The sequence below is a fragment of the Macaca fascicularis genome, chromosome 2 (genome assembly GCF_037993035.2).
Source record: "Macaca fascicularis isolate 582-1 chromosome 2, T2T-MFA8v1.1".
In the NCBI taxonomy this organism is placed as follows: domain Eukaryota; kingdom Metazoa; phylum Chordata; class Mammalia; order Primates; family Cercopithecidae; genus Macaca; species Macaca fascicularis.
In genome coordinates this window covers 106,401,690-106,427,262 of record NC_088376.1, presented here as the reverse complement: position 1 = coordinate 106,427,262, position 25,573 = coordinate 106,401,690, and the positions used below count along the sequence as shown (strand labels likewise).

The window sequence follows — 25,573 nt, the reverse complement described above, 5'->3', positions numbered from 1 at the left end:
GATATGTGCCATCTTGATGCGCTGCACCCATTAACTCATCATTTACATTAGGTGTATCTCCTAATGCTATCCCTCCCCGCTTCCCTCACCCCACAACAGGCCCCGGTGTGTGATGTTCCCCTTCCTGTGTCCAAGTGTTCTCATTATTCATTTCCTACCTATGAGTGAGAACATGCGGTGTTTGGTTTTCTGTTCTTGTGATAGTTTGCTGAGAAAGATGGTTTCCAGCTTCATCCATGTCCCTACAAAGGACATGAACTCATCCTTTTTTATGGCTGCCTAGTATTCCATAGTGTATATGTGCCATATTTTCTTTTTCTTTTTTTTTTTTTGAGACGGAGTCTCGCTCTGTCTCGCAGGCTGGAGTGCAGTGGCGCGATCTCGGCTCACTGCAAGCTCCGCCTCCCGGGTTCACGCCATTCTCCTGCCTCAGCCTCCCGAGTAGCTGGGACTACCGGCGCCCACAACCGCGCCCGGCTAATTTTTTGTATTTTTAGTAGAGACGGGGTTTCACCGTGGTCTCGATCTCCTGACCTTGTGATCCGCCCGCCTCGGCCTCCCAAAGTGCTGGGATTACAGGCGTGAGCCACCGCTCCCGGCTGTGCCATATTTTCTTAATCCAGTCTATCATTGATGGACATTTGGGTTGGTTCCAAGTCTTTGCTATTGTGAACAGTGCCGTAATAAACATACGTGTGCATGTGTCTTTATAGCAGCATGATTTATAATCCTTTGGGTATATACCCAGTAATGGGATGGCTGGGTCAAATGGTATTTCTAGTTCTACATCCTTGAGGAATTGCCACACTGTCTTCCACAATGGTTGAACTGGTTTACAGTCCCACCAACAGTGTAGAAGTGTTCCTATTTCTCCACATCCTCTCCAGCACCTGTTGTTTCCTGACTTTTTAACAATCGCCTTTCTAACTGGTGTGTGATGGTATCTCATTGTGGTTTTGATTTGCATTTCTCTGATGGCTAGTGATGATGAGCATTTTTTCATGTGTCTGTTGGTTGGTTTCATGTGTCTTCTTTTGAGAAGTGTCTGTTCGTATCCTTTGCCCACTTTTTGATGGAGTTGTTTTTTTCTTGTAAATTTGTTTGAGTTATTTGTAGGTTCTGGATATTAGCCCTCTGTCAGATGAGTAGATGGCAAACATTTTCTCCCATTCTGTAGGTTGCCTGTTCACTCTGATGGTAGTTTCTTTTGCTGTGCAGAAGCTCTTTAGTTGAATTAGATCCCATTTGTCAATTTTGGCTTTTGTTGCCATTGCTTTTGGGGTTTTAGACATGAAGTCCCTGCTCATGCCTGTGTCCTGAATGGTATTGCCTAGGTTTTCTTCTAGGGTTTTTATGGTTTTAGGTCCAACATTTAAGTCTCTAATCCATCTTGAAGTAATTTTTGTATAAGGTGTAAGGAAGGGATCCAGTTTCAGCTTTCTACTTATGGCTAGCCAGTTTTCCCAGTACTATTTATTAAATAGGGAATCCTTTCCCCATTTCTTGTTTTTGTCAGGTTTGTCAAAGATCAGATGGTTGTAGACGTGTGGTATTATTTCTGAGGGCTCTGTTCTGTTCCATTGGTCTATATCTCTGTTTTGGTACCATTGCCATGCTGTTTTGGTTACTGTAGCCTTGTAGTATAGTTTGAAGTCAGGTAGCATGATGCCTCCAGCTTTGTTCTTTTGGCTTAGGATTGTCTTGGCAATGTGGGCTCTTTTTTGGTTCCATATAAACTTTAAAGTAGTTTTTTCCAATTCTGTGAAGAAAGTCATTGGTAGCTTAATGAGGATGGCATTGAATCTATTACCTTGGTTTACCTCCTGCTTTTAGCCTAATTGGTATTTTAGTGAGCCCTCTTTACTACCTGATGGGTCGGTTGTGAGCTGAGTTACAAGCCCTGTGTTTAAAGGTGGATGCAGTCACCTCCACAGCTAGGCTTAGGAATTCTTAGTCAGCCTAGTAAATCCAGCTAGTCCTATCTCTCACAGGCAGACAGATGCCCAAGAACCAGTTCATATTCACATTTCCCAGTTGTCACCAAATATATTTTAGATCTTGTTTGCTCACACTAAGATCCAGTCTAAGTTAACCCATGTTGTTTGGTTATGTCTGTCTCTTTTAATATAGAATAGTTTCTCTTTTCCATTTTTTCCCTCATAACATCGACTTGCTGAAGAGACCATGCCATTTGTCTCTTAGATTTTCTCATTGTTCCCCTATCCTCTGTTTTTCCTGAAAACTGGAAAATTTTTGGCAAGAATTCTTCATAGGTGATGCTGTATCTTTTCTGGACTTCCTGATTTCCTTAGACATGATAGGGAATAGAAGGCCTTCTGAGATTTTATTTGCCTTTCTAACTTCTTAACTCTCTAACTTCTAACTTCCTCTTTTGTGTTCAGAATTGTGCCTTACTTTTGACAGAGCTTTTTCAAATTGTAATCTTTCTTGACCTTCTTGCATTTTAGAGTATTTTCTTAGGATAAATTATAATTTTTACATTTTTTTTATAGAAAGTCTTTTTTAAAGTAAGATGTAGTATTTATTCTAGCCTATTCTGAACTGTATTCAGAGTTCTGATAAAAACAGGGTTTATCATCTGTACTGTGGACATATGCTTGATTCCTTTCAATTTATATAACATATAGCAGGAAAATACTTCTCCCAAGCATCTTACAATTTTTGCATTTATTTTCTATTAGTTTCTGTCAATTTAAAAAATAATACATGTATATGATGAAAATTCAAATAGTTCAAAAATTTAGACAATGATAAGTTGTCTCTTTCCTGTCCCATGTTCCAAATCCCTTTGTTCCTTCCCTATTATATACCCTTAAAGAAATTCTGTTCAAGAGAAGACATGTTCAGAGAGATGGGGAGTGTATTGTGCATACCATTTTGGACTTGCTTTTTTATTTAACAATATATTTTGATCATTATTGTAGAATACCAAATTAGGCTAACTCATTCCTTTTCTTGGCCACCTAGTATTCCATCATATAGATGTTATATTGATGAACATCTAATTGTTTTCCTTCAATGTTTTCATTAAAAATAAAGTAGGAAAATTCCCAGAAGTGAAATTGTTAGATCAAAGGTATACGCATCTTTTAGAGTAGATACTGCCAAATTGCCTTCCATAGTGATTGCTTCAATTTATTTATGTATTTATTTATTTATTTGAGACAGAGTCTCGCTCTGTCACCCAGGCTGGAGTGCAGTGGCACGATCTTGGCTCACTGCAACCTCTGCCTCCCAGGTTCAAGCAATTCTGCTGTCTTAGGTTTCACCGTGTTGCCCAGGGTGGTCTTGAACTCCTGACCTCAGGTGATCCACCCACCTTGGCCTCCCAAAGTGCTGGGATTAGAGGCGTGAGCCACTGTGCCCAGCCGATTGCTTCAGTTTATAAAGGGAATGCGTGTTATATTGAGCATTCAGCAGGATGTTGGCTTTTGACTAGGTAATTTTTGTTGTGTTTGGAAAACATTCATTCCTTCTACTTTTTTAAGAATATTTTGTATTTTAATTTATATTTTATATATTAATGACATCTGTGAAGACTATTTTTTTACCCCTGACATTATCAATATGGCAGCTGATGTTAATAGAATTCCTAATATTAACTCATTCATTTATTCCCATGGTGAACCATACTTGCTTATATTATCTGTTTTCCTGCTGACTTCCATTTAATATTTTATTATTTTTGCATCAGTAGTCATATGACATGAGTATTTAGATTTCTTTTTTGTTGTATTCAACAATTTATATTACGTATACATTATTAATTTTTTCATGTAGTTTTTGTATCCCTTGTACTTTGCTATATTGAGCCATCATAGCCCTAGATCTCTATAACAACTATGGGAATTTCATTATGTTCCTGCCAATTTGCTCTTTGTATTTTCTTTTACTTTTGTTTTATGAATTTTGTAGCTATGTTTTGGCTGCAAAAAGATTTTGGATAGATTTTTATTGTTGATTGCACCTTTTATCATTATGAAATATTATTCTTCATCTTCCTTAATGTTTTATTGTTGCTGAATTCAGCCTTGTCTTGTGGTTCTTGCCTTATTTCAGTTTGCATCTGTTAGAATGTTTTTGCCCAGCCTATTACTTTCAGCCCCTCTCAGTATCATTTTACATAGATCTCTTATATCAGGATGTAGTCAGATTTTGCTTTGCACTCTAATCTGAGGATTTTTTTTTACTATGTAAATTTATGCTAAGTAAAATATTTACTGAGTAAACTTAAACAAATTACATATTTTGTGTTAGGTTATGGTAGTTAATGTTATATTTTATGTTGAAAGTGTTTTTTTGTGTGCTTAAAATATCTTATATAGGCTATGCCATCTTTTTTCCCATTTCAGTGGAAAAGACTAGGAAATATATTTTTGAAAATCATGAATTTATATTGATATAGTCAATTCAAATTTAACATTATAGGCTATCACTTAATTTCTTTGGTTTATATTTGTATTTTTTACTTATATTGAAAATACTGATTCTTAATAACATCACCATAATTACTAATTTGCTTTATTTTACAATTTACATAAAATAGCTTGTAAGGCCGTGCTAATTTTAATATTAATGCAAGTTCTGGATGAAGTTTAAGATTTTCATTTTTCTTTTTTGTTCTATAACTATATGTAGTCACAATCTAACCTGTTTTAAAGGTATGTTAGAATTTCTGTATGAAACCATCTGGCTCTGATGTTTGTGGATTAGGTTTTTGAACAGTTTTCTCTAAGTCTTCTATGGAAATTGATTTGTTTAGACTTTCTATCACTACTGGAGTTAGTTTAGGTAAATTATATTTTCCTAGAAAAGTTTCCATTTTATCACATAGGCTTTCAAATTTGTGTGAATTGGTTTGTACAGATTTCTCTCAGCATCTTTTAAACTCCTGTTTTAATGGTATTTTTCCCTTGTCTTATTTGTGCTTGCTTTTTTCTTCTTGATTAAAAAAATTTTTCTCATTAACATTTAAATATTGAGGATATTCCTCTATCAGCCATTAGCAGGAGATCTTATGGAATGTGGGATCTTGATTCAGTAGGACTCTTAATCACTTTTTAACTTCCTTTCCTTCCCCATAGGCTGCTACTCCCAAAGTCCATTACTTTTCCAGACACTTCCCTCTGCATTTCCCAGAAGCAGTGCTTTCCGGTCTGCTTGCCTCTTGTTCTGTGTACTTTCCAGCCCTTCCCTTCAGCCTTTCCTGCTGTCGGAGCTCTGACCCATCAGGTCTCAGACTTGTTTCTGGAAGTTCCCACTTGGTGTGGGGCCTTCTCCTGAAGGAGGGTGATGAGGCCTCATTGGTGTTATCTGGGTTCCTACACCAAATAGACTCCTCTGGCCTCCCCGTTTGTCTCTGCAGCTCCTGCTGGGGCTTCCTGCACCATTCTAGTCTGTGGCCAAGATCTCTTCCAGGTGTTGGTTCTTTATTGCCTGGCTTGCATGTTGCAGTCTCCCCTGTCTCTGGGTTGTGCCGTAGGCATATGTTACAGGTGCTTTTACTTGCTCTCCTTGTTCATCTGCATGGCTTTTAGGAGGTATCAGGAAGTTTGAACGTAGGCACTCATTGTTCTTATTTGTCTGAATTTCCAGTTATCTGCGTATGTCTTGACGTTATTTTTTATCAATTTTTTTTTTTGGTTGGACATATGTTCTTTCAGTATGCAGAGTAAGGATTACCATGATTTCAGGAAAATTTTCTTCAGTTCTCTTTGAAGAGTTATTTGGTTGTATTTGCTCTGTTCTCATCTTGAGGGGTGCCAATTTTATATATGTGGGCTCTTACATATTCTTTGTAGTATTTTCAAGTCTTTGTTCTTACGTAATTTTCTTAGGCTTGTCTGCCTGTTTCCTGATTGTATTTTCAGTCTTTCCTTTTTATTGTTGCTTTTATCATGACTTGAATCTGTAACAAGTTTATAGATTTTTCTCTTGTATTGCTTCTCTGAGCTCTCTCCTTCAGCTCTCAGAGATCTTCTTTGAGTTTTCATTTCAGAGATGGGATGTTTGCATGAATTTCTTTAATTTCACGAAGAATTTCATAGTTTTTTGTTGCTGGTTGCTGTAATTTTCCGCTGTTTGTTCTTCGACTTTCGTTTATATATTTTTTCCTTGTAGTATTTTTGGTTTCCCCTTTTTTCCAGGTAGTATTTTTGTATAGCTCTATGCCAGTTTCTTTGTGATTATTACTTATTTTTTATTACTTGTGTTTTAATGAACCCCTATTTTTCCTGGACTGGCCATTTTTAGAAGAAAGTGTGTGTAGGAGAGAGAAGGCGCTAGGGGCTTCCAGCAGGGAACTGTGGTAGTGAGAAGCTCAGATTTTGCCTGGCAGTGTGTTCTCCTTGAGCCATCTTAGTCCCTGAAGAGAACCTCCATGGTGCACTGTTCTTGCAGGGTTTTTCTTGTGTTTGGCAGTTAGGCCTGTCTTTGACCCACCAAGACCCACAGCTCCATAGCTAGTTACCTTCCATCCTTGGGTCCCAGCAGGTCACTCTTCTTCCTCTAACCTGGCCTCTTATCTGGCTATGGTGCCAGGCAGGGAGCAGACATACTCCAGGTGTCTGTCGTGCACCCTCATTGCCTGCATTCTGAGCAAGGGGACTGTGATTTACCATCCCCAGTTCCAGGACAGCCTTGCCCTTTGTGTGCTTGGCCCAGGTTTGCAGAAGCATGGGTGCTCTTAGTTTACCCAGGGCTGATTTTCAAGGCCTCTTTTTATAGTTGGTGATTTGGGATTTTAGTTTGTTTTTTCGTACTTGCATGAAAGATAGGGATTTCTTTTTATGTTTCTTGTTTCCTTTTGTTTTTAATTTGGCATCACGAACAAGAATAGGGTAGAGGTATCTTTTTGCCACTATTTGTAACCACAATTTCCACATTCTGTAGTTAAGCAGTTGTTTGATACTGTCCCAAAATTTTTAAATCTTTCGTCATCTCCTAGCGGGAAGGCATGTTTTCAGACACAGCTGGGTACTGCATCCAATAAAATACGAAGCAGACTGGGGCACGGTTCTGATTGTTAGTGTAAGCATTCTGTTTCTCCCTTTTCATGCACATTGATAATATGGAAATCACGGCTTCCACCTGTGAGTTTCTGCACAGGTACGTCCTCTTGGATGTGGCTGGGACAGAGAAAAGAGTGAGTGTGCTCTTTGATCAGATGGGATAATGGAGCAGCAGTTTTTCAAATGCTTCTAGTTGCTTCAAAGAGATAAATGTTCAGCTGAATGAAAACCTTCAAGGAAATATGTAAATGGATTTCTCTAACTGTGTAGGTAGCCAGTCTGGTATCCTGAAGCAATAATAGAAATAACTTTCTTTCTGGCAGGATGAGGCTTTTGTAAACAAGGATTTTTTTTTCCTTTCTTCCTCTCTTCTCCCTTTTTCCCTTCTCCCTTCCCTTTCCTTCCATTTTGGTACTAAATATGAGTACAATAAAATCATCTTGATCGTGGTCATTGGAAAGATTTTTATACTGAGATAAGAAATAAATTGTCAGTCCTGGGATTTTAAATGCTGCATTATTCTCTTCCTTTATGCCTTTGAGAATGTGATCCTTAAACTGCTGTGTTTTTTGCATCACTTTAATTTTATATAATAATACTTGGTTGAAGGAAAGTGGCATATGCATAATTAAAACTATAACCTATTTTGGGAGTGCAAATTTTAGAACTAATAAAACTTGGAGTAACTTAAATCCTAGATTTTCATTAAGTTAAACTACAGAAATAAGTGGAAAAGCTATTTTCATTTTATTTGAAGTTATCTGCTCCCCTAGGCAGCCTCTGTGAGGCTAATTGGGAGGTGAGGCTTTAGTCTGCCCAATGTGATGCCCCTCAAGACTGAAAGGTGGCCAGGACTTTCATGAGAAACACTCCCCCGATCTTACGTTTAATTTGATTTTCATTTTACATACACGTATAAAGTTGCTTGCTGCTTGCTGTAATGTTGTGTTTTGATAGAAAGCTTTCATTAAGTAGATAGCAAGTTTTGTCATGTAAACATGATTTCAAGGCAGTTAGATGGCGCTGTGAGATGTGCATTGTAGGTCCATGACTATGCCGAATGTTATGCTTGGGGTCAGGTTCCAGCTCATGCTGAGGTCTGAAGGGAGAGGGTGGATGAGCCAATAGCCGAAAGAACACCTGGGGGTCCGTAGGCAGGTGAAAGGTAGTTTTATTCAGCAGCTGTCTTCAGCAGCAGCTTACTTACACTAGCTCTCTCACACTGTTCGCCCTGTCTCAGCTGCTTAGTCCAGTGGCTCCCACACACAACTGCATGGTCGGCTCTCCAGGGTCAGCAGCCTAACTCTTTCTCTTTCTGGGTATGCGTGAGCTGAGCCGTGTTCTGGCTCCCCACTGTCCATCTATTAAAGCCATGTTATGGCTACATGGCCATGATAACAAGTGGAGTTTTATGGCCTGTGCTCTAAAATTGCTGAGTCACTTTGGATGTTTACCTTGGGCTATCCTCGACCAAAGCACAGCCGTGTTCCTTACATGCATATTAGGGTTCCCCCTCATTCCACCACGTGACAAGCAACATGGAGAATTAGCAATTGGCTACATGTGTCTTAGTCCCCAAGCATTCATCTTGACAGCCATTCATTTCTTGTTTTCATGTCTTCTAAGATCTTTTCATGCCCTCAGACTTTGCCTCTCCTAGTGATTAACAGTCAATCATTATGCAAATAACCTAATGAAGGAGTTTTAGAGGAGTTTTTAAGGGATCCAAGGTTTTCTTACATTTTAACCATATCCTAAGGGATGTTACTTTATTTAGATTAAAGCTGTGTCTAAAAATGTCTACTGGATGTTTATCATGTTTTGATTGATGGGACTTCCTGGCACATGTATTATGTCTTTAATATTATATAGATATTCTTTTAGAACCTTATTATAGTGTTTTAAGAAAGATTTTTTTTTTATTATTAAGACAAAAGTGATCTCTTCACACCTGAGTGCTAGAGTACTAGGTGCAGCAGCAGCTGTGGGAACAGGGACTGTCTTCATTGTGCAAAGGCTGCTGGCCACCACTTCCTGCAGGCATCTATGCTTATCACCCCCTGTTGGATTGGAGGTAGCATGACCTGCTCCTCTCTCCCCCACAGAAATGCTGTAAGGAGTTACGAGAGGGATTTTGCTTTTACTTTTGAAGTAAACATATCACATAAACCAAAGACAGAAGCAGTACTGTGTTAGTATTGTTATTGCATTAGTTAATCTGGAGGGTCCTACTGTAAACTATGTTACTGATGATAGTCTCTCTTAAACTAAATTGTGATTTGTTTGGCTAACGGTTCAATGGCTATTACAGCCCCAGTACTTGACAAGAGATCATTCAGCACTCTTGAAGGAAGGACTCTGGCTGAGGTTTTTGTTTTCTTTAAATAGGCCCACATGGCATTATGGTTTCCTTTGAAGGTAAGTCTCCTTCCTAGTAATTACATTCTTAACTGACATGAGAAGTTTGAAGGATTTAAAAAAAAAAAAAAAAAAAAACACCTAAAAGCAAACCTCTGTTTTTAGAAACTGAAACCAGAACCATGACTTTGGCACTGATAAACAGAAGATCAGTAATTTAGGACCTGCAGCTTTATATTCTCTCCAAGTCTTCAGTTCACAGTCCTATTTTTAGAAACTGGTTTTTATGCCTGCCTGGAAAGTCTTCTACAGTAGAATGGAGTCATTTTTTTTAAAAACAGAACTTAGAAATAATTTATATGCTATAAATCAGTTCAGTTAAAAAAATTCATGTAGTAATTTACAAGGGTAGTAATAGGAAGAAGGAATCAGCTGTAGCCTGTACGTCCCCAAATAAGGACTAAGAATCAGAACAGTCGTGTGTGATCAACTTTAACTCTTGCAAGCTGAAGAAAAATCCACTGAACCATGTTAGAATTAAAATATTAAAAAATGGATTTGCCAGTACCAGAGACTGAGTAACTTAAACCACATGTCTTTTTACCCTCGTTACTGATACTTTGAGTGTATACTTTTTTACAATCATGAAGGATAATTTTATCACAAACCTAGCTTTTAAAAACTTTTTTCCTCGTATAACTTATGAAAATATAATTGTGGGGGGAACCATATATGAAGAATCTTTTTTTTTTCAGACTTTTCCTATTGTTAGTACCAGATATCTCTTTATTATCTTTTTCTTTTTCATTTCTAAGAAGTTGGGTTTACTTTTAAATTATTCTGAAGAGTTTATGATGGGGACCTGTCCTAAGACTACATTGTCTCTATGTAGTGTTACTACACTGAACACTTTGTGTTTCTGTTCCACACTGCAGACGTTTATTTGCCAGTCCTCAATAAGGGGTCTTATGCTTGATATTTTTATCACCTGTCTCTGGTAACAGGTAGATAGGAGATAAGGGAGGTAGCCCTCCGAAGACTTGAGCTGATAAACCTTAAAGAGCTCAAAGCTTATCAGTGGATGAAAACAGCAAAGCATCCTTTCTTAATGCAAATTTTATCTTTTTTTTTTTTTTTTTTTTTGAGATGAGGTCTTGCTCTGTTGCCCAGGCTGAACTGCAGTGGCACTATCATAGCTCACTGTAGCCTTGAACTCCTGGACTCCAGTCATCCTCCCACCTCAGCCTCCTGAGTAGCTAGGACTACAGGCACACACCACCATGGCCAGCTCATTTTTGATTTTTTTTGTAGAGATGGAGGTCTTGTGATGGTGCCCGGGCTGGTTTTGAACTCCTGACCTCAGGCAATCCTCCACCTCAGCCTCCTAAAGTGCTGGAATTATGGGTGTGAACCACTGTGCCTGGCCAAATTTCATTTTATAAGCAACCATATTCTTAGTAACAGACTGTATTAGGAACTCATGTGGAAAATATTCCATCTCCCCAAATATGGCACAAGGCATTGTATTTGAGTTCTCCATATCTACAGAACACACTTCCTCTTGAAGACCTGAAGACACTCTTCTCCATCCACTGAGTCATTCTAATTACTGTGGATGAGACAATTCCAAATTTTCATTTAATATTGCTGGGAGATACTGTCTTTGGTTAAATTCATTTATCTCTTCCAGATATGTGCATGAGTGTTCAAACCATACTAGTCAAATGACTGCTAAAAGTAGGAAGTCTTAATTTGATTTTGTTATTTGCTATTTGTGAGTGTAAGTTTTTGTTATCAGATTAGAAGAGATGAAAAGGATTGAAAATACTCTATCAACAAGAATGAAAGGAACTGAACATTTTCTTATCTTTGCTGTAGTGGAAGGACAGATTGGTAAATTTTTTCTAGAGACAATTTTATAATATGTGTCAAATGTTACAATACATATGCCCTTGGACCTAGCAGTTCCCCCTCTAAGTACTAAGGAAATAGTAGACAGGTAGGGAATGGTATTTGTACAAATTTTAGCATTATTTACAATAGCAAAAAAAGGGAAACAAATGTTTTTAAATAGAGGATTAGTTGAATTACAGCTTTTCATACAAGGGAATATTATGGTACTGTTAAAAGGACATTTCATGTTCTATTTTTATTGGCATCAAAAAAATTCACTGTATACTACTACATGAGAAGAGATTACAAAACACCGTAATGTGTATAAAATGATTTTATTTTTGTTCTTAAAATATATATGGATATATTTTTATGTCTGGTTATACACTACATTGCTTTTTACAGTGGTTGTTTTCAAGGGGAAGGAGAGACTAACAGGGGCCTCTCGTCTAATTTGTACACTTCTGTATGGTGTAAAATGTTATATTTTCTTGTTTTGCTTCATAGTCAAAGAGAATAGTAAAGATATTTACATTCTGAAAAACGAAAGAATATATAGGTTTGGAGTAGGCAGTATGACTTTGCGTTGTATTCCTCTGTGGAGTGTCCTTATAATACTTGCTGAAGCGTATCATGCACCATCTCCAGTCCATTTCATGCAGTTTGGCACATTTTCCCTGTGCAGTGAGAAGATTGCTCACGTCTGGCATCGTGATTCAGGTGTTTCCACTGCATGACAATGAAGCCCTGAAGAAGCTTGAGGACAGCTGGTACACTCGGTTTGCTTTAAAGTATCAGCCCATAGGTATGTGTCAGTACTTGTTCTCTTAAAGAAGAGGAAGGCCTCTAATGAAAAGTTATGATCCAGCAGTGGAGTCAGCTCCCTTGGGCAGATACTTAGTGCTCTACTAGGCAGGGATCACCAGCTGCATATGGGAAAACATTTTGTGGGGGAAATAAGATGGGTTAGATGACTTCTTTATTCTTTTATTTAAACTTTTTTTTTTTTTGAGAAAGGGTCTCACTATGTCACAGGCTGGAATGCAGTGGTATGATCACAGCTCACTGCAGCCTTGACCTTCCAGACTTAATCAATCCTCCCATCTCAGCCTCGTGAGTAGCTGAGATCACAGGCGTGCACCACCATCCGCAGCTAATTTTTTGTATTTTTTGTAAAGACAGGGTTTCGCCATGTTGCTCAGGCTGGTCTTGAACTCATGCTCAGGCAATCCCTGTGCCTTGGCCTCCCAAAGTGCTGGGATTATGGGCGTGAGCTACTGTGCCTGGCATTTTTTTGATGTTCTAATACTATTTTAGATCAGCTGAATCATAGGCTTTCACTACCCTTCACCAACAATAGACAGTTCAGAGTGGCCTTCCTGCATATGTGTCAGAGTTGGAATCAAACAAGTTTTTTTATCTGTTTGTTTGTTTTGAGATGGAATTTCACTCTTGTTGCCCAGGCTAGGGTGCAATGGTGCAATCTCAGCTCACTGCAACTTCTGCCTCCCAGGTTGAAGCAATTCTCCTGCCTTAGCCTGCTGCGTAGCTGGGATTATAGGCATGTACCACCACACCTCGCTAATTTTTTATATTTTTATTAGAGACGGGGTTTCACCATGTTGGCCAGGCCGGTTTCGAACTCCTGACCTTAGGTGATCCACCAGCCTTGGCCTCCCAAAGTGCTGGGATTACAGGTGTGAGCCACCGTGCCTGGCCTCAAACAAGTTTTAATAAGAATTTAGTTTGACTATGAATGACTATTTTGTATTTGAAAATTTCTATTTTTGAGGAGCCAGTTATTTAGAATGAACCAAGCTATGCCACACTTAGGGCAACTAGCAGGCCAAACATCTTTGAGGTGATTTGTGATTACCTTGGCATGAATTACTGGATCTGTCCATTTTCTTTGAATATAATTATAAGAATAATTATTTATTTGGTATATGCTGGGCATTATTTAAAATTTTATCAATATGGATATTCAAGTATTTTAGTCTGGTTATGTTTTTTAAGCATGAGAATTAAATTTAAGCTCGTAGATTTCACCTTTGCATTACTATCATTTTTTCTTTAAAGGATATTTTCCTTTTGATTTTGTTTAATGGTATCCTTCTAAAATAATTTTCTTTCTGTTTTCTGTTTCTGAAAACAACTATTATATAATGCTTTACCAAACAAAAATTGTTTTTAAGATCAAACTCTGAAATTACATTTTGAATTTTGTTTGTATTCTCTGAAAGGAAAAGTTCTGTTTTTGTTAATTCTGGGTCATACAATAGTCATTTTATGTTCTACTTATAACTCTTTAACTTTGTTTTGGCATTTAAGTGGGAGGGAATTTGAATATTGCTTCTAGGACTTGTAAAGTGACTGTATCTGTTAGCTACTTTTTTTTTTTTTTTTGAGATGGAATCTCGCTCTGTGGCCCATACCGGAGTGCAGTGGTGCAATCTCAGCTCACTGCAATCTCCGCTTCCCAGGTTCAAGCGATTCTCCTTCCTCAGCCTCCTGAGTAGCTGGGACTACAGGTACACATCAGCGTGCCCGGCTAATTTTTGTATTTTTGGTAGAGACGGGGTTACACCATGTTGGCCAGGCTGGTCTTGAACTCCTGACCTCAGGTGATCTGCCTGCATTGGCCTCCCAAAGTGTTGAGATTACAGGTGTGAGCCACTGCTCCCAGCCTCTATTAGCTACTTCTTAGAAAGTAAAGGGAGAAAGTCGATGGTGAAGGCTAGGCATGGAGTGGTAGTGGATTTGGGGTCTCTGGGAACTGAGACTGGTGATAGCATCTGGGATACAGGCCAATCTTGAGGCTCCTTGAGATTAAAAGGGGAAGGTCATCTGCTGTGGAGCCAAGTGTCATGAGCACCTTTTTTTTTTTTTTTTTTTTTTTTTTTTTTTTTTTTTTAAAAAAAGATCAGATGTTCTTTAACCTGATTTAAATTTGAGGTGACATCATACCTACTGTTTTCATTTGCTCCTGGGTTAGGGGGAAGAATTAAGGATAGGAGAAAATCAGTTCATTTTAACTCACCTTTATAGACTACTCAAATTATCTTAAGAAAAATATGTTAACTGTGTGTTATTAACTAAGAAATAATAACGCCCACTGCCACACTTCCTCTCATGCCCTGCTTCCCACCCTAGTCCTGGTGCAGGATGCTCTTACGATCCAAGCACTCCCCATGTGGATGAGGCTGGCAAAGGATGGTGCTGGTGACCTCTCTAGAGTCAGTTAGCTTGTGTCACATTCACAGAACATTAGCAGTCATGTTGCTTGGACCTTCTTCCCAGTGCATATATGAAAGTGTTGATAAATGTGTTCCATGGCTGTTCTGGGAGTTCATGTGTAGAATCCTGTTTTGTGCTTTTGAATAATTTTTCTTTAGTGTATTGAAAAATTTGCCATGACAAATTGATGAAAGTTTGTCTTTGGGTAGGGAAGAGCAGAATTTTGTGGATGGGGAGTATTCTTCGAAAAGAACATTTATAACACTAAAGTGGGAGAAAAGTGGGGAGCATAAATTAAATTTAATGTGCAGTGGCCATGGCTGAACTTAAATTAGGACCTTGGAGATTTTGGGTAAGCTACAAGATGAGTTTTCCTTTGGGAAGAAGGTATCTACCAGGTGAGGGGAAACAGAGTCCAGGCGCCTGCAGAGCAGGCCCTGCAGCTAAGGCCTGGGCGCTTACCTGGGGGAAATGTTGGACCTGCCATGCAGACAAGCAGGGTCCTTGTACTGCATGGAGGTTGAATTTACCACCACATGCTGGTTGGGAAGTGAAGGTTAAATAAATCCCCATTTAACTAAAAAATGAATAAGTGTACTTGAAATGATTTTTTAAAGTCTTTGGTAGTCTATACTTACGTTCTTTCTTTCTTTCTTTCTTTCTTTCCACTATAGACGGTATTCGTGGCTACTTCGGGGAAACAATTGCTCTGTACTTTGGATTTTTGGAATATTTCACTTTTGCATTAATCCCCATGGCTGTCATTGGGTTACCTTACTACTTGTTTGTGTGGGAAGACTATGACAAGTATGTGATCTTTGCCTCATTCAACCTAATCTGGTCCACGGTGATTCTGGAAGTGTGGAAGCGTGGCTGTGCCGACATGACCTACAGGTGGGGGACATTGCTCATGAAGAGAAAGTTTGAGGAGCCCCGGCCGGGATTTCATGGTGTCTTGGGTATCAATCCCATCACTGGGAAGGAGGAGCCTCTGTACCCCAGCTACAAGAGACAGTTGCGCATTTACTTGGTCTCCCTACCATTTGTATGCCTCTGCCTCTATTTCTCACTGTATGTCATGATGATTTACTTCGACTTGGAGGTTTGGGCCTTGGGTCTACATGAGAACAGCGGGTCTGAGTGGACCAGTGTCCTGTTGTATGTGCCCAGCATCATCTATGCCATTGTGATTGAGATCATGAATCGTCTCTATCGATATGCTGCCGAATTTTTAACTTCATGGGGTAAGACTTCAGGCTTTATATTCACGTCTTACTTGCCTGTAAGAAATGTTGCCTAGATCGTGGGATTCATATAGCTGCTACCTTACAGAGAAAATAGATGTTGCTTTTGGCTCATTATAGAGACATGAGGAAAAATTCATCAGCTTTGTGAACACTGATGATCTCCATGCCATGGTTATCATAACTCTCATTTATCGAGTGTTAATTACTATGTTCTAGGTATCCTGCTAAGCACTTTATTCACAGTATCTCACCATCACCTTCTCAAGGGTACCGTGAAGTAGAAGTTATTTCACCCTTTTGTGGATAAAGATAACTGATGCTTAATGAGGTTCAGACAGCAAATAATGGAGCTAGGCTAATTCAGACCTATCTGTCCAAAACTTGTGCTCCTAATACTGTGACATTGTGTTTCATGCTGAGGGTAAAATAGATTGAAATTGTTTCACTGGCTAGAGCCACAGAAGAAAGAAAAAAAAATTGTCTTCATGATACTCAGCTAAATCAACTGTGACCACTTTCCTAAAATGGAGTATCTAGTTGGTGTGAGGCACTGAGGACTGCTATTGAACTCGTTGAAGGCAGATGTTTATGGATATATCTGTGGTAAAAAAGGAACTTGGTTATAAGTTGAAAATAGTCTTGATAGGCCATTCACTCTTTAATTTATTTGTTCATTCAAACCAATGAACAAATTCACTATATTATTCCCTAGGAAGAAGTCTAGGCCTTAACTTTATGGGCCATAAAGATGTTTTAGGGGCCAGACGTGGTGGCTCACACCTGTAATCCCAGCACTTTGGGAGGCTGAGGTGGGTGGATCACAAGTTCAGGATTTTGAGAGCAGCCTGGCCAATATGGTGAAACCCCATCTCTACTAAAAGTACAAAACTTGGTGTGGTGGCGGGCACCTGTAGTCCCAGCTACTTGGGAGGCTGAGGCAGGAGAATTGCTTGAACCCGGGAGACGGAGGATGCAGTGAGCCGAGATCGCCCCACTGTACTCCAGCCTGGCCCACTGCACTCCAGCCTGGGCGACAGAGCAAGACTCTGTCTCAAAGAAAAAAGATGTTTTAAATTATTTTTATTAGTTGTATAGCAATATCAGCTGTCATTTATCAAGTACTTTCCTTATGCTAATACTAGGCTAAAGTTTTATATTAGATCCTGAGAGTGACCCTGGGAGGAAGATGGTCAGGCTTGTTTTGAGGGAATAAGGCTGAGTATCAGGAGGTTAAGTAACTTACCCAAGGTTAGGCAGTGGCTGAATAGCTGAGTTGGCGTTCAGATCCAGGTCAGTCCAACACTCTGTGTGTAAGATGACATTTCTCTTCAGAACCTTCCTTTTTGTCATTTTATCTTGCTGCTTTGGGATCTATGCAGTGTTAACTTTTCTAGATTAAGATAGAAATTTGAGTTTCCTTTCAAGTTAACCCTTGTAAGCCACATGAAACTTTACTTGCAGAATTTTATTTACAGAAAACTTTATTTATTGCCCTCTTCTTTAGTGGTTACTGTTAGTTTTCACTATTTCTTCTTATACAGGGTCTTTGGGTGGCTGTCTGTAGGATTGTTTGCCAGCACTTCCGAAATTTCATTGTAGCAGTAATTTAAAAAATAATTTCAGACTAAAATGCTGTTGCATTACCCTGAAAAATGTGTCCTTGTTTGATGCTCTTGGTGGTAAGGCATAGCTGTGATTGACAGCCTAGATCATTTACTGACTGAGGCTCTGATGTTGGACATCTCTTCCCTCAGTGCAACTCACTTGACCTCATAACAGTGCTTTCATATTGTTTTCTTACTGAGAAGTTACCTCTGTGTTTTAATGTTTTAGAGAATCATAGATTGGAATCTGCCTATCAGAACCATCTAATTCTGAAAGTTTTAGTGGTAAGTACAGCATTTATATACAAATCCATGTTATGAAACTGATATATGCTACATAATATATAGGAATACGAATATGAAGAATTGCTTCTAAGTTATCAATTAACATATTTTGTGCAAATAGGCAAGGAGGATTGATTAATATGTTTACCTCTGTGTTCAGTAGTCGTGTTACAAATGTGCATGTGATGTAAGACTTCAAAATATAAGAGTTGTATCATAGCCAATTTCCAGTTATTTAAAAACTAGACCGGGTGCAGTGGTTCATACCTGTAATCCCAGCACTTTGGGAGGCCTATGCTGGTGGATCATGAGTTCGAGACCAGCCTGGCTAACATGGTGAGACCCCGTGTCTACTAAAAACAGAAAAATTACCTGGGCATCATGGCACAGGCCTGTAATCCCAGCTACTTGGGAAGCTGAGGCATGACAATTGCTTGAACCCAGGAGGTGGAGGTTGCAGTGAGCCAAGATGGCGCCACTGCACTCCAGTTTGGGTGACGGAGCGAGACTCTGTCTCAAATAAATAAATAAATAAAATAAAATAAAATAAAATAAAATAAAATAAACTAACGGGCCAGACACGGTAGCACATGCCTGTAATCCCAGTACTTTGGGAAGCTTGAGGCAGGTGGATCACTTGAGGCCGGGAGTTTGAGACTAGCCTGGCTAACACAGTGAAAACCCGTCTCTACCATAAAACACACAAAAAATTTGCCCGGTGTGGTGGCACCTGTAATCCCAGCTACTGGGGTGGCTGAGGCAGGAGAATTGCTTGAACCTAGGAGGCAGAGGTGGCAGTGAGCTGAGATTGCACCACTGTACTGCATCCTGGGTGACAGAGCAAGACCTTGTCTCAAAAAACAAAAACAACAACAACAACAAAATAACCACTTTTTAGAAATGTTTCTGTTCTTTTCCTTTTGGTGATTTCTTTGAATGTTTTACTATTCAGCAATCGTTCCTGGCACCACAACCTGTTTAGTGATGGAACATTACATTAAAAAAAGGGTTTTTTTTGGTTAAATTTCCAAAGCTCAAAAGGTTCCCAGCATGTTTTGACAGGTGGGAGGAAAGAGACAGAGAGAAAGCAGTATGTAACCTGCTTGCTGTTTGTGTAAAAGCTGACGTGTCTGCCTCTTTCCATAATAAAGAAATACCAGCTTGAAAACACTTCATTTATCAGGGGTTTACCTCAGTCATCTGTAACATAAGTGAGAATCAAGAAAGGTGCGTGAAGAATCCTCTGAACTTTCAACTGGAATTGATTTAACACAGTCCATGTACTTCACTCCCAAGAGAAGGATCCAGGCCCTCTTTTAGAGTCTCTGTTCTAGCCCTAGAAATCATTCTAACAAGTTTATCTATTTGGTTTTTCGGTCCTTGAAAAATCAGAAACCACCATCATGAGGGTGTTTAGATTTCTGGAAGTAGGCAAACCTACAGAGGAAGAACAGGTAAGGAAATGAAAACCTGTCATAAGAGATAAGAATTCAACAATTGGGCATTAGGAAAGCAAAAAGTAGCCCTACATATCCAAAAGACTTCGAAGGCCTCCTTCACCCTGTGAAATGGCTGATACTTAGAATGTTGGTGCTAAATCCGCAAGGAAGTTCTGTTCTGTGCTCTCTGTGTAAGAAAGTAGAGAAACATGGGATACATTAAAAAGTTCATTCAAAAAGGTTATGATAGGAGGAGCTTTTTCCCTCAGAGGTAAAAACATTCCGTTTGTCTTGAAGACTTCAGTTATTTGTGAGACTTTATTATTTTCTGATGATGCCAGTTACAAGGTAACTGCCTTGTAAAAAAAAAAGCCATTGGTTAAAGTCTTCTTCCTCCATGGTGCTTCTTAGGCCTTTCTCTTCCTTCTTAATCTTAAGGGGATGGTGTTTCTTAGCCTTCCCAGGCTTTTGCTTTTCAACTTCTGCTCTAACTTAGCACCCCTGTCCTGTGGCCGTATTGATCTTACTGCTCACTTTCTAGAACGACCCCCCCATCTCCGCAGTGATTAAGCACTCACACCTGTACACATAGCAGCCTTTGTCTAAGTGATGCTACTGGGTTGGAATAGTCAGCATGGGGGCTGGGAGGCAGAAAGGAAACCCACTGGTGCAGGGGGTAAGCTATAGGTTCTTGAGCAGGGAACTCCTAGAAGAGATGGCACTTTTTGTGGAAGGATCCCCTTAATTGGTACTTCCCTTCACCCAGCCTGCTTCTGTGTATCTGGCAGGGCGAGGGAGTTCATGCTCATGGTGACAAAGATGCTTCCCAGGCCAGACTGGTTGTTATAGCCTCCCAGTTACCTGCTGTCTCTCTGTAATAGAGAGAATCTCAGGTCCATAGGCATGAAGAGGCCTCTTGTATTAGGCCCTTGTGGCAGGGGCCCCCTTGCCATTGTCACCCAGCTGCCCCACTTACTTTTGATGGGGTTTCCAGGCATGGGCTTGCTGTGATGGGGTCTTTCTTGCCAGTGCTTGCCTGGCCATCCTGGGATCTCTCTGTGGAGCAGGGGAGTCTCAGGCCCAGCAAGGAAGAAGAGCACTTCCCCAGGAAACTTATTGTTAGTTGGGGGGTCCTCACTGATTTCCCCTGGCCAGTTTAGCAGGGCTCCCCTGGCACTGACAGAATTCCTATTCAAATGTGGGAGGAATGAGCCTGCTTGGGCTACCTGGGTTGGTAGGTTGGGGTTGGGAAATGCCAGGCCTTGGTCTCCTCCTTCTGTTGGGTGGGGGAACTTAAGGTGTGCATGTGCTGTGTTGTTCCTTCAGCTCTGGGTTCCTAAACCATCTCATCTTCCTTTAAGCACCTTTCAGAGTTCTCCTTTGGTTGCCTTGTTTGTTATTTCCAGAGTTTGTTTATTTAATAAGGAGACATGGGGAGAAACAAGACTTCTCCATTTCATTTAGACCGGAAGTCTCTCATTACATTTTTAAATGCTACATTACAGTTGTAATAAAGTACTCTAAAGTAGTGTTTAACACTTATCTTTTTTTTTTTTTTTTGGCAGTTCAACTTTCTCAATTGCTTTGCCTCACTCTTCTACATTGCCTTTGTCCTGAAAGATATGAAGCTTTTGCGCCAGGTGAGTATAAATAACAGAAAAATATCAATTTTTTAGGTCATGGAGGTGGTTTTCTCTCTTTAGATGCTGCAATTGGCTTCAAATTATTTTTACAAATAAAAATCTTTTAAATTTTGTATATTTTAAAGCAAATTCTAAATAAAAAGTTATTAGGAATCACATTGTGTATTATGCTCAGCTGAAATGAGTTGAACCTAACCAACCTGAAAAATTAATAGTATAGGGCAGTAAAATCAATTATATAGTTCACCTCAAAGCTTGTAAGCAACTCTAACAGCAAAAATGTAGTATTCATTAATCGAACTGTTCTGTGTGCCTTGGGTGGGGATGATTGGTGTAACCCTAGGTCTCGCAAATTTAATTTTTAAATTAATAAGTTGTTAAACTTTAGACACCAGTGGATCCTTTGCAGTGCTGTATCTTTTCTAAAGTGTCTGACATTTATTTTGGTGTGTTGTCATTTCTGGATCACATAATACCAATGAATAATAAATTAAAAACTATTGATTCTAAATTCTCCTTTTTATATTTGAACCAGTTATAAGTAAATGGCTGTTTTTTTCCCAGTTTTAATATTCTGCGATTGTTGGTGAGGAGTCTCAAAGCGTAGACTCCACTTGTTAAAGATTATTTTTCAAAATAGAGAAAGTTTAAAGTAATACATTTGGAATTGATGAGTTGGATGTACATGTAATAGTGGTCCCATGTAATAGTGTATTAGTCGAATGTGACTTCTCATTTCTTCTGCTTTAAAGAGTCTCCTTTATGTAGCAGAAAATAGGGGAATGGAGGACTGCTTAAAAAAACAGTTATAATACCGCAAAGGTGGGGTGTGATGGAAACACTCATACCTATCTGAGAAAAGTGGAGATTGATACATCTCTGGAAAGCGGCTCTCTTGATAGCTTTACCAAGAACCTTAGCTCATCCCTAGTAAATCATCAGAGAGGAGCAAAGATTCATGTACGTAGATATCCAAGCACCAGCATTATAATAGCGAAAATTGGGAGTAATACTTAATTCAACAGCAGTGTACGGGCCAAGTAAAAAAGAATTTTTAATGACATGGGAAAATGCTCACACATATTAAGTGATAAAAGCAGTAAACAAAGTTGTATCCATATAGGATAATTATAGTTTTATTTTTATATATGATTGGAAAGAAATATCCCAAGAAATAGCAGTGGTTTTGTTATGGTTGTGGAATTATGGGTGGCTCTTTTTTTCTATTTTCTTTTTTTTTTAAATTAATACATGCCTAGTTGTACATTTTTATGGGGTACATATGCTGTTTTGTTACATTCATAAAATGTGTAATGAAGGCTGGGCATAATGGCTCATGCCTGTAATCCCAGCACTTTAGCAGGCTGAGGCAGGCAGATTGCTTGAGCCCAGGAGTTCAAGACTAACCTGGGCAACATGGCGAAATCCTGTCTCTATCAAATATACAAAACATTAGCTGGGTGTGGTGGCACATGCCTGTAGTCCCAGCTACCTGGGAGGCTGAGGTGGGAGGATCACCTGAGCCTGGGAGCTCCAGGCTGCAGTGAACTGTGATCGCGCCACTGCACTGTAAAGTGAGACCTTGTCTCAAAAAAAAAAAAAGAAAGGTGTAATGATCAATCAAGGTATTTAGAGTATCTATCACCTCGAGTATTTATCATTTCTATATGTTGGGAGCGTACAATACATTATTTACACACCCACCCAGCCTCTGGTAACTGTCATCCCACTCTATCTCTATGAGATCAACGTTTTTAGCTCCCACATATGAGTGAGAGCCTGTGATATTTGTCTTTCTGTGCCCGACTTATTTCACTTAACATAATGACCTGCAGTTCCATTCGTGTTGCTGCAGTTGACAGAATTTCAGTCTTTTTTATGGCCAACTAGTATTCCGTTGTGTATATATACCACATTTTCCTTATCTGTTTATCTGTTGATAGACACTGAGGTTGATTCTGTTTCTTTATTATTATGAATAGTGTTGCAGTAAACATGAGGGTGCAGGTATCCCTTTGATGTGCTGATTTCTTTTCCTTTGGAGAAATACCCAATAGTTGGAATGCTGGATTCTATGGTTGTTCTATTTTCAGTTTGTTTTTTTTTTAGATGTCTAAAAAAAAAAAAAACTCTCTCCATACTCTTTTATATAATGTCTGTATTAATTTCCATTCCCACCACCAACAGTGTATAAGAGTTCCCTTTGTTGCACATTCTTGTCAGCATCTGGATTTTTTGGGTCTTTTAATAATAGCTATTCTAGTTGGAGTAGGATGATATCTCATTGTGGCTTTGATTTCCATTTCCCTGATGATGAGTGGTGCTGAGCATTTTTTCATATACCTGTGGCTATGTATATGTCGTCTTTAGAGAAATGTGTATTCATGTCTTTTGCTTACTTTTTAATGGGATTATTTGTATTTTTGCTATTGTTTGAGTTCCTTGTATATTCTGGTATTCTAGGTATTAGTTCCTTATCAGATGCATAGTTTGCAGATCTTTTCTCCCATTCAACAATTGTCTCTTCACTGTGTTGTTTCCTTTGCTGTGCAGAAGCTTTTTTCTTTAATGTAGTCACAGTTGTCTATTTTTGGTTTTATTGCCTGTGCTTTTGAGGTCCTAGCCATAAAATCTTTGCTTAGACCAATGTCCTATAGTATTTCCCGTATGTTTTCTTCTAGTAGTTTTATAGTTTCAGGCTTTATGTTTAGATCTTTAATCCATTTTGAGTTGACTTTTGTCTGTGGTGATAGAGAGGGGTCTAGTTTCGTTCTTCTGTGTATGGATACCTGGTTTTCCCAGCACCATTTATTGAAGAGGGTATTTTTTTCTCCAGTATACATTTTTTTTTGAGATGGAGTCTCACTCTGTTGCCCAGGCTGGAGTGCAGTGGTGCAGTCTTGGCTCACTGCAGCCTCCAAGGTTCAGGAGTTTCTCGTGCCTCAGCCTCCCAAGTAGCTGGGATTACAGGCGTTCGCCACCACGCCCGGCTGATTTTTGTATTTTTAGTAGAGACGGGGTTTCACCGTGTCGGCCAGGCTGGTCTCAAACTTCCTTTTTTTATTTTTTCTTTGAGACAGGGCCTCGCTCTGCCGCCCAAGCTGGAGTGCAGTGGTGCGATCTCGGCTCACTGCAAGCTCTGCCTCCCAGGTTCATGCCATTCTTCTGCCGCAGCCTCCCAAGTAGCTGGGACTACAGGCGCCCGCCACCAAACCCGGTTAATTTTTTGTATTTTTAGTAGTAGAGATGGGGTTTCACTGTGTTAGCCAGGATGGTCTCAATCTCCTGACCTCATGATCCGCCCGCCTTGGCCTCCCAAAGTGCTGGGATTACAGGCGTGAGCCACCGTGCGGGGCCTCAAACTTTCAGTCTCAGGTGATCTGCCTGCCTTGGCCTCTCAAAGTACTGGGATTACAGGTATGAGCCACTGCACCCCGCCTCAATATACATTCTTAGTGCCTTTATAGAAAATCAGTTGACTGTAAATATGTGGATTAATTTTTTGTTTCTGTTTTTTTGTAGCGAGGGGGTATGTATTAGTGGTATAATTTAAATTCTTTAAAAAAGAATTTAGTCAAACTGTTTTTTTCCGTAGTTGGCAACATCATTTAGATTTACATGTTGCAGTCAGGATGAAATGTTGAAGAACACAACTGCAAGTTAATTCATTTTTGTAATGATTCTTTTTTTAAAGTTTTAGAATTGACAAATAATTGTACATATTCATGAAGTACATGGTGATGTTTTCATACATAAAATGTATCGCAATCAGATCAGGGTAGTTAGCATATCCATCCTCTCAAACATTTTTTATTTCCTTGTATTGGGACTGTTTAATTGACTAGTTTGTTTCTTATTATAACATTATTTGTATTATAATCTTATTTATCTTTTAATCTTGGTCTTTCATGTGAAAAACCATAAATTGGGAACACCTAGCTTTTCTAATACTAGTTTTTATAACACAATAGTATGCTATTTATTGAAGATTCCATTTTATTTGTTGCATAACTGTATTTGTTATAAATGCTATAGTTTTATTAATTTATATATAATTTTTATATATTTATATATAATTTATATAAATGCTATATTTTATTAAGCTATATTCCCAAAATATGATCTGTGTGCTTCTCTGTAGAGCTTGGCCACTCTCCTGATTACCTCCCAGATCCTCAACCAAATTGTGGAATCTCTTCTTCCTTATTGGCTCCAAAGGAAGCATGGTGTGCGGGTGAAGAGGAAGATGCAGGCTTTAAAGACAGACATTGATGCTACATTATATGAACAAGTCATCCTGGAAAAAGAAATGGGAACTTATTTGGTAAGTTGGAATATTGCTGAATTAAACATTTACTGAAAGTGAATAGTAGCCATGCACCGAGTTCAACAAATGTTACACATTCATGATCTCCGATGTGGCTATTCTAGAAGTGCTTTCCAGTCAGTCTCCTCGTCATGAACCACTTTAAAGTGAAAAGGATAGAATTGTGTGTTGAAGCACTGCTGTCTGAAATCCAAAGTTATGCCTAATGACACCAAAGGGCAAATTTGGAGAATTACATGACTACTTTGCTTTGCGGAGAGCAGGGTAGAAATAGTTGCCCCAGAGATGACAGAACGGGAGAGATGGTCCCTGAAGAGGCAGCGGCATTGCTCACTCTTGACACTTCAAACTCATGGAAAATGATGGCCGCACAAGCAAAAGATAGAGGCCCATTGATGAACAATGGAATGCCAATCTGAAGATTGAATTTTAGTTTACGTTAGTCCTATTGTATAAATATAAAACAGTTCCTTTAAGACAGAGAGTTTCTGAATTATTTTTAGGAACTA

General features: G+C 39.1%; 1 protein-coding gene across 2 annotated transcripts in view; it reads left to right on the top strand.

Moving 5' to 3' along the window:
* Positions 1-25,573, top strand: part of ANO10 (anoctamin 10) — a 239,684-nt gene that overhangs the window by 18,597 nt on the left and 195,514 nt on the right. For both annotated transcript variants that reach the window (XM_005546813.5, XM_005546814.5), the window contains exons 5-9: positions 11,968-12,087; positions 15,194-15,763; positions 17,600-17,655; positions 20,660-20,734; positions 24,879-25,061. In XM_005546813.5, the coding sequence (XP_005546870.1) occupies positions 11,968-12,087; positions 15,194-15,763; positions 17,600-17,655; positions 20,660-20,734; positions 24,879-25,061 (1,004 nt within the window). The remainder of the gene's footprint in view (positions 1-11,967; positions 12,088-15,193; positions 15,764-17,599; positions 17,656-20,659; positions 20,735-24,878; positions 25,062-25,573) is intronic.